The sequence below is a fragment of the Carex rostrata genome, chromosome 1, assembly GCF_964058835.1.
Source record: "Carex rostrata chromosome 1, lpCarRost1.2, whole genome shotgun sequence".
Lineage (NCBI taxonomy): Eukaryota > Viridiplantae > Streptophyta > Magnoliopsida > Poales > Cyperaceae > Carex > Carex rostrata.
This window is the reverse complement of record NC_135918.1, coordinates 11377434-11390073: the sequence shown is the minus strand read 5'-3', so window position 1 is coordinate 11390073 and position 12640 is coordinate 11377434. Positions and strand designations below refer to the sequence as shown.

The window sequence follows — 12640 nt, the reverse complement described above, 5'->3', positions numbered from 1 at the left end:
AATTTTATGTTTTAAAAAATAATAATAAACCGACTACACTAAACTTACCAACCGATTTTTCGGTTTAATTTGTTCATCCGAACAAACAGAAGTATATTAATTTGTAGTATGTTACTTAACACCATTTAATTATTGATATTTTAAATAACTTATAAAGAGAGCACATTGTAGAAATAAATTACAATAATTAACCAATGAATGCAAAATATTCTAGTATTTCTAATTCATTACATTACATATAGCACATTAAAAAATATGCACCAAAACATACATAATTTTTGGCTTGATCTTCCAAGAGAGATGATTGATTTCAGCACCTCACCGAGTTATCAAAACATACATACCATGTATCTCATTGCAGGGAACACGAATGCAATTGCTGGAATTGCAGAAATGCCTCCAAACTTAACCAAGCTAACATGTTCTCCTATCATTTAAATGATGATCCAATGCCGAAACTTGAGATAGTTGATATATGTTTGACTTTGTTCCATTTCTCCCCCTACTTGTTCTCAATTTTTGACGCCAGTTGTCCGTCAACTATCTTCAACACCTATAGGGTGGTCACATAATGTAGTTCAGGAAGAGCACGTAAATCACAGTAGTAATCAATAAGAAGGTACTTGAGCACGGGGAATGCTCCGGACTCCAGCTTCCATTTATTTATTTTATTGACATGATTGAGTTCCAAACTTTGTAGTCGAGGAAAACCTCTATACAAGCAAACTATGGTATCCACCTCAATGTGAATGGAATTCAACTTCAGACACTTCAAACTATGCAACTATCTCAAGTTTCTGCATTGGATCATCATTCAAATGATAGGAGAACAGTGTCAGCTTGGTTAAGTTTGGAGGCATTTCTACAATTCCAACAATTGCATTCGTGTTTCCTGCAGAGAGAGATACATGGTATGTATGTTTTGATATCTTGGTGAGGTGCTGAAATCAATCATCCCTCTCAGATTTTATGATAAAACCTTGATGACAAGCCAAAATTAACACCTCAAAATTCAGCACTACCTAGCAATTACTATGCATTTTAAAATTTACTTCAGCCTTCATAATTAATTGGAATAAGAGAAACAAAACAATGTCAAGCTATGCACTAACATCTTGTCATAGTAACTACGTACTGACAATCTGATGAAAAGAAACAAAATTAACTTCAGCCTTCAAAATTGGAATGTCTACATTGACCTAGACATATAACTTCAGCCTTCAAACAAAATTATAAGAAACCCAATTAGTCACATATATTACATATAAAATCGTAAGTAGAAAAACTAATAAACGAAAATATTCACAAGGTTGCATGAATGTATGTCAGGTTTTGGTATCATGAAGGAAAGGCAAGGTATTGGGTTGTACCAGTGACAACATGGATCAATTCATGATAAAATGGAAACTTACTCTAACTAATTATTGGTCACAGAGGTAATGTCCAAGAGAAAAAGAAAAGATGTGAAGATCAATATAAGGAAATTTAACATAAATCACATATTCATGAACAATAGCTAAATATTATAATGTGATAAGGTCAGGGTTCAATTATGAAAGGTTCATAAATATTTTTTTTCCGAAACAGCAATTCAGATCAGACAATCAACTGAATTTTGCAAGATGAAACAAACGATTGTATTATTGGAGTACTGTTATAATTTATAAATGAACATGACATTTCACACAAGCTTTTATAGTATATAACCTTTAATGGTGAGCGACAGCAGTAGGCGTGAGATAGGGTTCGGCGATTTGACCACGGTGAAGCGCGAAGAGGGGGCTGAGGAAGTGGGGAGTGAAGTCACGCAGAGAGGGTTGGAGGTCGCGAGTGAAACCCTAGGGACTGGGAGTTGGGGATCGGAGCATTAAAACCTGCGATCCTAATCAGACGGCCCGAAATGCATTAAATCTCTTTTCAGTTAAGGCAGGAGATGCGGACTCGGGTTCAAAATCTCAGGATGTCCGCTGCTCTCCTATTTACTCTGTTATTGAAAATCTAACCTCTGAATTTTTTTCATGCACGAATTATAACACAAATGAACGGTCAGATTTAGAATAATAGAATCCTGCTCTTCTATTTAGAGTGTGCTCTAGAAGGAGGAATAACCCTTTCATTAAAGGGAGGCGAGGGAAAATTCGCTGATTTTTGGGCTATTCATTGTCTTCACCTACTTCAGAAGAGGGGAAACAGAGAGGTAGAGGAAGGGAGAAATTACTGTTCGGAGGGGAGAAGAGAGGGCCTTAACGTTGATTTTCGGCCAGATCTGTCATCCCCGAATCGGAATGTAGAAATTACTGTTCGGAGGAGTTTTTTCTTCCTTCTGTCCTTTCCCCTTCCTCTACTGGCGTCGGTTTTGGAGCAGGCCCGAAAGCAGCGGAGTTGGCTTCCATAATCTCATCCCCGCTCATATCCTTTATCTTTATTTTTAATAATTAAATATTAAATATTAAAATGTTTAAATAATCTCCATATCAGATCTAGAAACTAAATTTATATTTATGTTAAAACTTTTTTTTACTATTTTTAGATAGATACAAAATTAATTTTTTAAGATTTTTTTTACTATTTTTAACATAGAAACAATAATTTTATATACTTGAAAAATAGTAAAAACATTCCAAAAAATATAAAATTTTATCTCAAAACACATTTCAATATAAAGATCATATTAAGCTGTTCGGATTGGTTGTTTAAACATTAAAAACAAAAATAAAGAATATGAGACACAAAAAAGTATGAAAGACATGAGACATTTTAACCGTCTTCTTAAAAGGAAATTAAAAATAATTTCTTGAACATTTAATAAAAATTAAATTACTTTTAGTTTCTCAACCTATCTCGTGCAATTAACTTTTAATTGCTTTCAGCAGAAAAACTAGCAGTTATTGCGCCATAACATAATCGATGTGTCTTACTTACATATATCCATATCCAACTTAATTCACATTTCAATTGGACTTTCTCTATAATGGATTAATGGTGCACGATCTATTTAATAAGGGTAATTATAATATCCCCCACTTATCCATCCTCCATTTCATCCCCCAACTAACTTTCTATTTTAATTATAACTATAACTACTATTTCTAACAACTTTTATTTCTTTCATCTTTCTCCCTTTCTCTTCCACCTCTATTTTCCTCTTTCACCTCCATCTTCTTCTCTCACCTCTGCCTCCGCCTCCGCCTCCCTCTCCCACCTCCGCCTCCCACCTCCCTCTCTCACCTTCACCTCACCTCACCTCCGCCTCTACCTCCCTCTCCCACCTCCGCATCCCACCTCCTCCTCCACCTCCGTTTTTCCATTGATAAGCTCCCCTCCCTCTCCCACCTCGAAATGATAAATACAATAAGCTCCCTCCCTCTTACACTTTCGCCTCGATTTTTTCCCTCTATGCCTGCTGCTCCTGCTCTAGCGAACGTTCTGGCGGAGATCATCCGTCACTCCATCCCAATCAAGCACGCCTCTGCCAGGAATGAATACTTCAATGTGTATGAATGAATACTTCAATGTGTTTGAATGAATACTAGAGCACGTCTCTACCGGGTCAGATCCGTCACTGTCGATCGTATCAAAATAATTTTGTATATGTATATGCAATTAATCTTTTTCATGTTTATGTTCATTTTCCTCATGAAGTAGCGAGTTTTGCAAAGAACAAAGCTTTATTAATGGTGAATTAGACCACTGCGTATTAAATAAATGACATAAAAATAAATTTTGAAAAAAAATAGAGATATATGAATGAATACTTGATGTCTTAGATATGAATACTTCAATGTGTATAAATGAATACTTAATATCTTATGTATGAATACTTGCGTGACAAGATATTAATACTTGTGCAACAGACAACTCGAAAGTATGTCATCATGGATCTCATTTAAAAGATAAAATTGTGTAGAAAACGTTCGTGGTTTTAGATTTGCAAAATTCTTCCCAGATCGTCAGAAATATTGGTTAGATTGAACGGAGAAAAAAAAACCTACCTCTAAAAACATGAAAAAAAATGGATGAGTGATGTGTCCAGTTTTTATATTTACACTTACACGATGAGGATTAATACTTTCTCGATAAGAGATGAATATTTGTGCAACGGACAACTCGAAAGTATGTCATCATGGATCTCATTTGAAAGATAAAATTGTGTAGAAAACGTTCGTAGTTTTAGATTTGAAAATTCCTCGTCAGAAATATTGGTTATATTGAACAGAGAAAAAAAACCACCTCTAAAAACGTGTAAAAGATGGATGAGTGATGTGTCCAGTTTCTATATTTGCACTTGCACGACGAGGATGAATAGTTTATCGATAAGGATGAATACTTGTACAACGGACAACTTGAAAGTATATCATCATGGATCTCATTTTAAAGATAAAATTATGTCAAAAACATTCGTTGTTTTAGATTTGCAAAATTCTTCATCGATCGTCAGAAATATTGATTAGATTGAACGAAGAAAAAAAAATTCCACCTCTAAAAACGTGTCCAGTTTTTTTTTTAAAATACTTGATATATTAGGTATGAATACTTGATGTGTTATAGATGAATACTTGATGCATTATAGATGAATACTTGCGTGCGCCAGTTGTAAAATCTTTCAAATATTATGTGGTCCCCCTAGGTAGTTAGTAGTTATTGAAGTAGTTAATGACTGGGGGATGAAATGAGAGATTGTTACGGGGGATAGCTAGATGCTCCCATTTAATAATCACTTCAAAAAAAACTGTTAAAGTTAGGCGGAACAACACAATTTTGAACATTATTTTTTTCTGTATTTAGTTAGTAATTTCTTTTGTATACCGAATTACTATAAAAGCTTCTGTCCAATTTGGCTATTTTCACAATTGATAATTACAAGGTTAATTATCCCTCTCTTTTTTTAATTTAACTCACAAGTGAAAATTTCTCTATGAACCGAATGAAACATAATTTTATTTCTCACACTTGACTCCCTAATAAATTTTTTTGGCTTTGTCATTTAACAAGTGAGTTGAGGTATACTCATACTCAGCTCATTAAGTTAACGAGTGAGTTGCTAAAGAGCGAGTTGATAAATGAGCGAATTGTTAATGAATTTTTAATGAGCGAGTCATTTAACAAATTGTCATGATCCATTTAACCTTTTTTTTACAGTAAAAATCCGTAGTAGTATAGAGGTAGAAGCTCACAAAGTTTCTCACAAAAATAAGGTTTTGATACATATTGAGCGCTTTAGGTTTTTATGTTTTGGTGATTTGGTGATTTTGACGTATCATTTATCCAAAATTTTAAGCGAAATGAGGCAGGGATTTAATGAGGCTCCAAAATTTAATTTAATGCAGCAAAAACTTGATTCATTGATTTACAATGTTATAAAATGCGGTTTCTATGCGGTATGCGGAAGGCCACCGCATACCGCTGTTGGGTTTCGAGGAACGGTTCAAACCCATTTAATTAGCTTAAGCTGCGGAAAGAGTAAAACAAAAATTTTTACATCTAACTTAAGCTACGGATTAAATGAATCAAGAAGATTCGTTTAATCCTATTTACAGATCTACTCCATAATTGATTTCCTAAAGCATTAAATATATTTACAAATTAAATAGATTAATATAACAATTTATACCTTGATTCCAAATCTTAGTTGGAATGCAGACCGAGCGAGTAGAGCCTCACCAGGGATGGAATCGACTCGCAGTATCACACGTGTGATACCTCTATTGGTTATCCACCAGGACTAACCGGAGAGCGATTTACTTCTTCTGCCAGAAATACCGTAAACCGCGGAATTCTGCAGAAACACTATTCACCAAAATAGGGACAGATTAAATATATTTAAGACTCCAAGTTATTCAGTTTCACTTAAAAAGCAAAACACGAAATACCGCAGAGTTTGCAAAAATATATTTTTCCGAATCTCGTAATAACCGAAATCAGGGAAGAGAGAAAAACCGATTAACAAAGTAATCAGATTAACATGTAAATTAGCAAATTTTCTCTCTACCCTCACCCCTCTATTTATAGTGTTTTGAGGAGGTTCGCAAAAGACCAAAATACCCCTCAAAACAAATCTATTTACCAAAAGCCCTTGACACCTCATCCTTTAATATGTGAAAAGACCAAAATACCCCTTCCACACTCTTCTCCATGTTTCTACACCCCTAAGGTGTCATGCAAGGTGGCATAGGTGTGAAATGACCATTTTGCCCTTGGCCCATTAAGGCATGAATAGTAAAAGGCTTTGATTTTGGGCTTTGACTTTGGGCCTTTAATTTTAATTAAGGCTTTGATTATTTTGGGCTTTTAAACCCATAATTCAAATCCATAATTAACAATTAAAATTCCAAATCATATATATATAATTGTCATGTACAATTATATTTCTTTTCGGTTATTGTTCGGTAACTTTTATACAACGTAACGTGTACGTTTATAAATTAACCGTTGTTTCTGGTTGTCATTCTAAATGACATTTATAATTTAATTATATCACGTATAATTAATTATAACCATCTTAATATTAATTATAATCAATTTATAATTAATCAGTAAGATTCTCCGAGTAGCTCCTATATGGTGTGACCCAATAGGATCTGTGTTATGTTGGTAAACAGAGTTAAAACTGTTTTAACTTCTGTTAGTCATGGGTGGCATCTGGCAACACATCATGACCATCCAATTACACAGATGATGCTGTACTGTACAATATCACGATCCAGTAAACAATTTACTTGTGTCAGTTCTTCTGTCTCATAGCTATCAGATCAGTTTTAAGGTAGATATGTGTCATCCTTGTTAACTGTATCTTTTCTTGATCTTGAGTAGATTATCAAATATAATTACTCTTGTAATTATACCGCATGCAGATAATCTAACTCTATCAAGGGGCCCAGTGATGCTATAGCTCGTATAGAGATACGAGGGACAAATAGTATTCTTGGCAGACTATCACTTCCTCAGCTAAGTTATATATATGGAAATGCTACCGTTATGGCTGCTTTTTACGGACAGCGTTAGATAACACTTACTCATATATATTTCTTAGTGGGAACGATAAATACCTCATACTGTAGAACTTTGACACTGAATGAAAACATAAATGACACGAACACAATTCTATTTAATGTTTCATTCGGGGTCTGTCAAATACCATGTTCCTAGAACATGTATCTATGTGATTAAAATGACATCTCGTGTCAAGTGGTTTGTAAAACTTAACCATCTTTTAATTCACATACTAACCTTATAGCGGTAATTAGTGTTCCTGCTAATTACCTTGGTCAGTGACCTTTTAAGAGTATATATCATCTATATTATGAAGTTTCACAATTTCAGTCATGAACTCGAAATGATCCATAAATGCAATAATACTCACGGCAACAAAATGATATATAAATAAACATTCAATTCATGAACAAAGCTTTATGATTAATTTATCGTATTATTGACTTCTAGATTATTACAAACTAACAACCGCATATACGGTATACGGCCGCATATGCGGATTTTTATGCGGATTTATATATGCGGGTTTTTTTCATTTAATATTAAATATAACACCCTTAATTAAATATTTAATATTTTAATATGGTTTAATCTAATCAAATATTTGAATAAAATCATCTATATCAAATATATTTGAGCATTTAATTAAATTTCATTAACAATGCGAGGTCTCCAGTATTAATGAAATATGATTGATTAAAAAACATTTCATAAAAAGTTTCAAAAACGGCTCCAGGCTTGAGCGCAACAATATAAATATTAAATTTGGGCTCCAAACCTTCGGCCCAACAAACATTCAGTGTATTGGTATTTAATAATAAAATAAGAGAATCGCTTGGGAGTTTGGACTTCGGAGGTATCCGGCATAATAGAAGTAATACTTAGTCCCACAGCACCAAAACAAAACAAATATAACGTCGGGTAGCCTATAAAAGAAGCTGGATAGTAGAGGAGGAAGCATCTGACTGGACTGTTGTCCGGATGGATATTTAAATAGGGATTTCGCATTGTATCAGCTATGTGATCCGATATCCCTTAAGAATTAAAATATGTAAAATATTTGAAGTGGATATCCCTTAAGAATTAAAATATGTAAAATATTTGAAGTGGACTAAAATTCGCATATTAATCCGCATAGTCGGATTCTATGCGGTCGAGGACCGCATACGCATATGCGGCCGTATATGCGGCCGCATAGGCCGCATTTTATTACACTGTTGATTTATTTGAGATTGGATGTGGCAAATTCTTAATGAGCGAGTTAGAGTATGCTCATGCTCAGCTCGTTAAGTTAACGAGCGAGTTGATAATGAACGAATTTAAGCGAGTTATTAATGAACGAGTCACAAGTTATGAGCAATATGTTATCAATTACTCAAGGAGAGGTAAGCAAACTGAATGAAGGGTCTATAGGGCTTTCCACCTGCAATTTAGGCCACTAATTTAATAGGTTATAAAGATATATAATTAATTGTAAGCATCAAAGGTTCTATAGTGTAGTGGTTAGCACTCCAGACTTTGAATCTGGCGACCTGGGTTCGAATCCCGGTAGGACCTAAAATCTAAAATATTCTTTTTCATTTCCTTTCGTTTTAGAGGGTACAAACTGCCTATATTAAAAATGTTTTTCTTACGTGCGATTATTTTGTTCGTTACTTGTACAACTGCCACGTAAACCTAATTTATTAAACTTACGAGAAGATATTACGATAAATATTTGTTAAAACGGATTCGGTCAAATGCCAACTTCTATCTTTAGCAAAATAGTTTTATGAATCTTGAAAAGAACTTTTAGTAGACCAAATTAAGTTTAAATGTCTAGAAATAATTTCATCATATTTTTACTTTTCAATTTTTTAATAACAAAATCTTAAAACTCAATATCAAAATAAAAAAGTGAATGTCCATAAATTATTTGCATGAGTGTATTTTTGTAAACTCTTAATGTTAATTAAAATAATATTGAAATATCGTAATATTTCATATACACACGAAGAAAATGATGTAAACTATATTTAAAAGTTTTATTTTGTTAGAGTTTTACATTTTTAAGTTATTAAAATTTAAAAAAGGAACATAATGGAGGCATTAAAATTTTTCAAAATAGAAAGACGAACCATATTCCACTTAATAAGCTACTTCTCCCCATTTCGATCGGAGAAATCATGAATAATTTTCTTTTTCTTTCAAAGTTATGGAGACAATAATGCGAATTAAGTAGAAAAATGGGTGTGTCTTTTCCATAATTGTAAAGAAACTTTATTAGACTTTAAAGAAAAAGAGAAATTAAAGATTGTAAAAAAAAGCTCTTTTTCATTTCTTTTGCTCTCAAAGAGAATGGTGTCTGTTTTCATAATTGTACAAGACGAAGCCTTTTTGAGTTTTTGTATAATACGCTTCCAAGTTATTTTGCTTTTTTAGATAGCATCCAGTCATATGTTGCCAACTCAGCAGGCAAGTTAAAATTAGTACAAACAGCACGTAGCTATAAATAAATAAGATGAACGGTGGACCCTTTTTCTCTTCCTTCTCCCATGCTTCTCTTGTTCTTTCTTCAGTAATAAAATCAGTCAAAATTTTTGCCAAAAATAAAACAAACAAAAAGAAAAAGAAATGACCACTGGATCAATAGCAAGCGCAGGGGATTCTAAAGTAGAGACGATTGCACGACTGGGGCAATGGCGGATCGATACTTTTGGGCCTTGTTCGTACCGCCGATCTGATTCCTTCAGGCTTGGAATTTGGAACTGGTAACATCTCTCTCTCTTGTAAATTTTCTAATGTGGTCTGCAAACCGAATATAAAATATTTCATTTTGGGCTCCAGTTAACATCTCTATAAGGTTATAGATATTTGTGCTTGATTTGACTTCAATTCGAACCGATACTTCGATTCAAGTGTGGTCTGTGATGTAATTGTACTAATAAACATGCTCATCTCCTCAGTATGGGAGGTTCAGTCTAGCTCTTGCTAGCTAACTGGTTTTTGTAATTATTATATTTCAGTAATGAAATGGGCTCTGCCTTTTATTAAAAAATATATATATATACTGATTAACATGATTTAATAATGATTGGTAAAAATTGTGTGAATTTACCTTTCTTTGAGATCATGAGCGGTACTGTAAATCCATTTCTGTAATAAACCCTTGTGAAAATTACACAAATAGGTACCTTTCTGTGGAGAAGAATCGGGTGATGGTGGTCAGGTTGTACCCAGAGCCATGCCGACTGGCCAAGGAGCAGCCTCCCTTGGCTCGATTTATGCTTCGTGTCTCCAACACAGCACCTGGTCGCCGCTGCTGCGTCTCCCCTGGTACCTGACACAGTTGCTCTAACCATTTTTTTTTCTATTTTGATAACTGGAATGATGTTTATTTTCTCAGAAAGATGTTTAATATTTGTTTTATTTTATCTTTCAGTTCATGAGAAAGTATTGCGCGGAAGTGATGACTTTGTCTGGCAAGTAGATTCCATGTTTCATGGGCGTTTCACAGTTGATGTAGAGTTTCTAGACCTCAAAATCGCTAGTATAAATGTAAACTAATTCCCACTTTTATTTGACATTTTAAAAAAAAAAAAAATTGTACTTGATTTAGACGGGGTAAAGTACCAGCCTACCATCTCATTCCTGTGTAAATCTACTGTGAGTTGATCCAATTAATTGTTGGGTATGATGTAATGTAAGGATTACCAGTAGTCTGTGATCTAGTTATAATAAACCAGTACCAGTCACTGGTGTTTCAACTAAAGTAAAATTTGTACAATTCAACCTTAGTAACCATTCACATCCCAAAACAAATCTTCCAGTAAACATCAAAAAAGCAAGACACAGCATAATTGAGCACTTTAGCCACTGCTCTCCAGCATTGATACCAGCGGTACCACCCTCTCTTCCCAAGCCAAATTTCCAGCTAGATTAATGCATTGAAGTAGAATAAGATCAAAGTCTTCAGGCATCCATTGCTGCATTTGAGGGTGAGTGAGGTCATCCAAATTACATGCCCAATAAGACAATAAGGAGAATTGTGAATACCATATTTATAGTGGCAATCAAAGGTTTATATGAAAAAATTAAAACATTCCTCATTATCCAAATGCACCAACAGAGTGCACCAAGTATAATATGATATCCTCAAAGTCCCTCAAATGTTAGTATAGTTCCTGACGAGCCCCCATCCGGAACCATTTTTTTTGTACAAAAGGACATAAAAAACAAATGATCTCTATCTTCAGGTATGTTAGTATTATTGCACAGGAAACAGTAATTATCACCTACTCAAACTTTATTATCAGTTCTTTTTTCTGAATTTCCCAACAACGTAGTGATGTTTACCTGCTGATGACCTGAAGGACATTTTCCCTTTCCTTTTCTTTGTTTTTTTTTAAAATAAATAAATAGAAAACTGCTGATAATTTATGGCTCCTTTCGCACATTTTATCCAGGGAGGTGAACCAAGCCCAATATGGCCTGACGAAGACATGCTGCAACCTTTGGCAAGCCGAAGCAGCCTTCGATGCCTCTCACGCATGCTCTCAGAGTCGATCCACACTGACGTGACAATTCACACCTCCGACGGGGATCTACAAGCTCACAAGGCGGTGCTCTCAGCGACATCCCCTGTCTTCGCGAGCATGTTTTTCCATGATCTCAGAGAAAACCAATTGTCGACCATAGACATCAATGACATGACACTTGGTTCGTGCTCCGCACTCCTTGGGTATATTTATGGGGACATTGATCAGGGTGAGTTTTGGAAGCACCGTGTGGCACTGCTGGCTGCTGCTGACAAGTATGACATAGCAGATCTGAAGAGCTGTTGTGAAGAGAGCCTGGTTGAGGATATTGGGTTGGGAAATGTGCTGGAGCGGCTGCAGGAAGCGTGGTTGTATCGGCTTGTTGGGCTCAAGAAGGCGTGCATGAGTTATCTGTTCGAGTTCGGGAAGATTCATGATTTGAGAGATGAGATCAATGCATTCTTCAGGCAGGCCGATCGGGAGCTCATGGTCGAGATGTTTCATGAGATACTGGGTGCCTGGAAACCTATTTAGATATTGTAACTTTTGAAAGTAGAGAGAGAATTGTATATTGTTTGTATATTGAACAATTATTTTGTGTATAATCAGAGATAATAGCATGTTTGTGTGATATATATTATCCTTTAAACAAAATTGTTTGTTGATGTTGGCTGTGTAAGTATGTCTGCGCACCTAGCACAGAAGAAATAGTTACCAGTGCCGCCTTTCAGATATTTGCAAAGTTCAAGCACACCAAAGAACAAAAAGAAAAAAGAAAAAATAGTTGAAAGAAAGAGTGCAACAAAAATAGTCAGGTTAATTAGCTAACGTTCTAATAAAGTGTAAATGCTCTTTTTAGTCTTTACGGATTTTTTTAAGATATCTAACTGTATTTAGTACTTCTCATTATGATTTCAAACTTGTGATGTCCCACATGAAAAATAGTGTCTTTGTCACTAAATCAAACGAGTTATTTTGTAGGCAATTTTCTTTCTTTTAAACTTGACAAAATTCCTTTTGTGTGAATTCATACAGTAGGTTTTCACCCACTATTTGAAAAACAACGAAGGAAAAAAAAAATGCTTTCTAATAAATTGGCACATGTAAACTGTATGTTACTTTTGACAAGATCA

The 12640-nt window shown here is 34.5% G+C and overlaps 1 protein-coding gene, 1 long non-coding RNA gene and 1 other non-coding gene across 3 annotated transcripts; 2 read left to right on the top strand and 1 right to left on the bottom strand.

The window, feature by feature from the left end:
• Positions 1-117: 117 nt before the first annotated feature.
• LOC144558564 (uncharacterized) lies at positions 118-1880 on the bottom strand. Its single transcript, XR_013512938.1, has 2 exons — positions 1708-1880; positions 118-1218 (listed from the first exon to the last, which is right to left on the bottom strand). It is a non-coding gene; the product is annotated as an uncharacterized LOC144558564 (long non-coding RNA).
• Positions 1881-8475: 6595 nt separating this feature from the next.
• Positions 8476-8547, top strand: TRNAQ-UUG (transfer RNA glutamine (anticodon UUG)). Its single transcript has one exon. It is a non-coding gene; the product is annotated as a tRNA-Gln (tRNA).
• Positions 8548-9509: 962 nt separating this feature from the next.
• On the top strand, positions 9510-12169 carry LOC144558555 (BTB/POZ domain-containing protein). The gene is made up of 4 exons (XM_078307401.1): positions 9510-9740; positions 10160-10305; positions 10412-10527; positions 11436-12169. Exons 1-4 carry the CDS (start codon positions 9604-9606, stop codon positions 12039-12041), a joined length of 1005 nt encoding a protein of 334 aa, XP_078163527.1. The 5' UTR covers positions 9510-9603; the 3' UTR covers positions 12042-12169.
• The last annotated feature ends 471 nt before the right edge of the window (positions 12170-12640 follow it).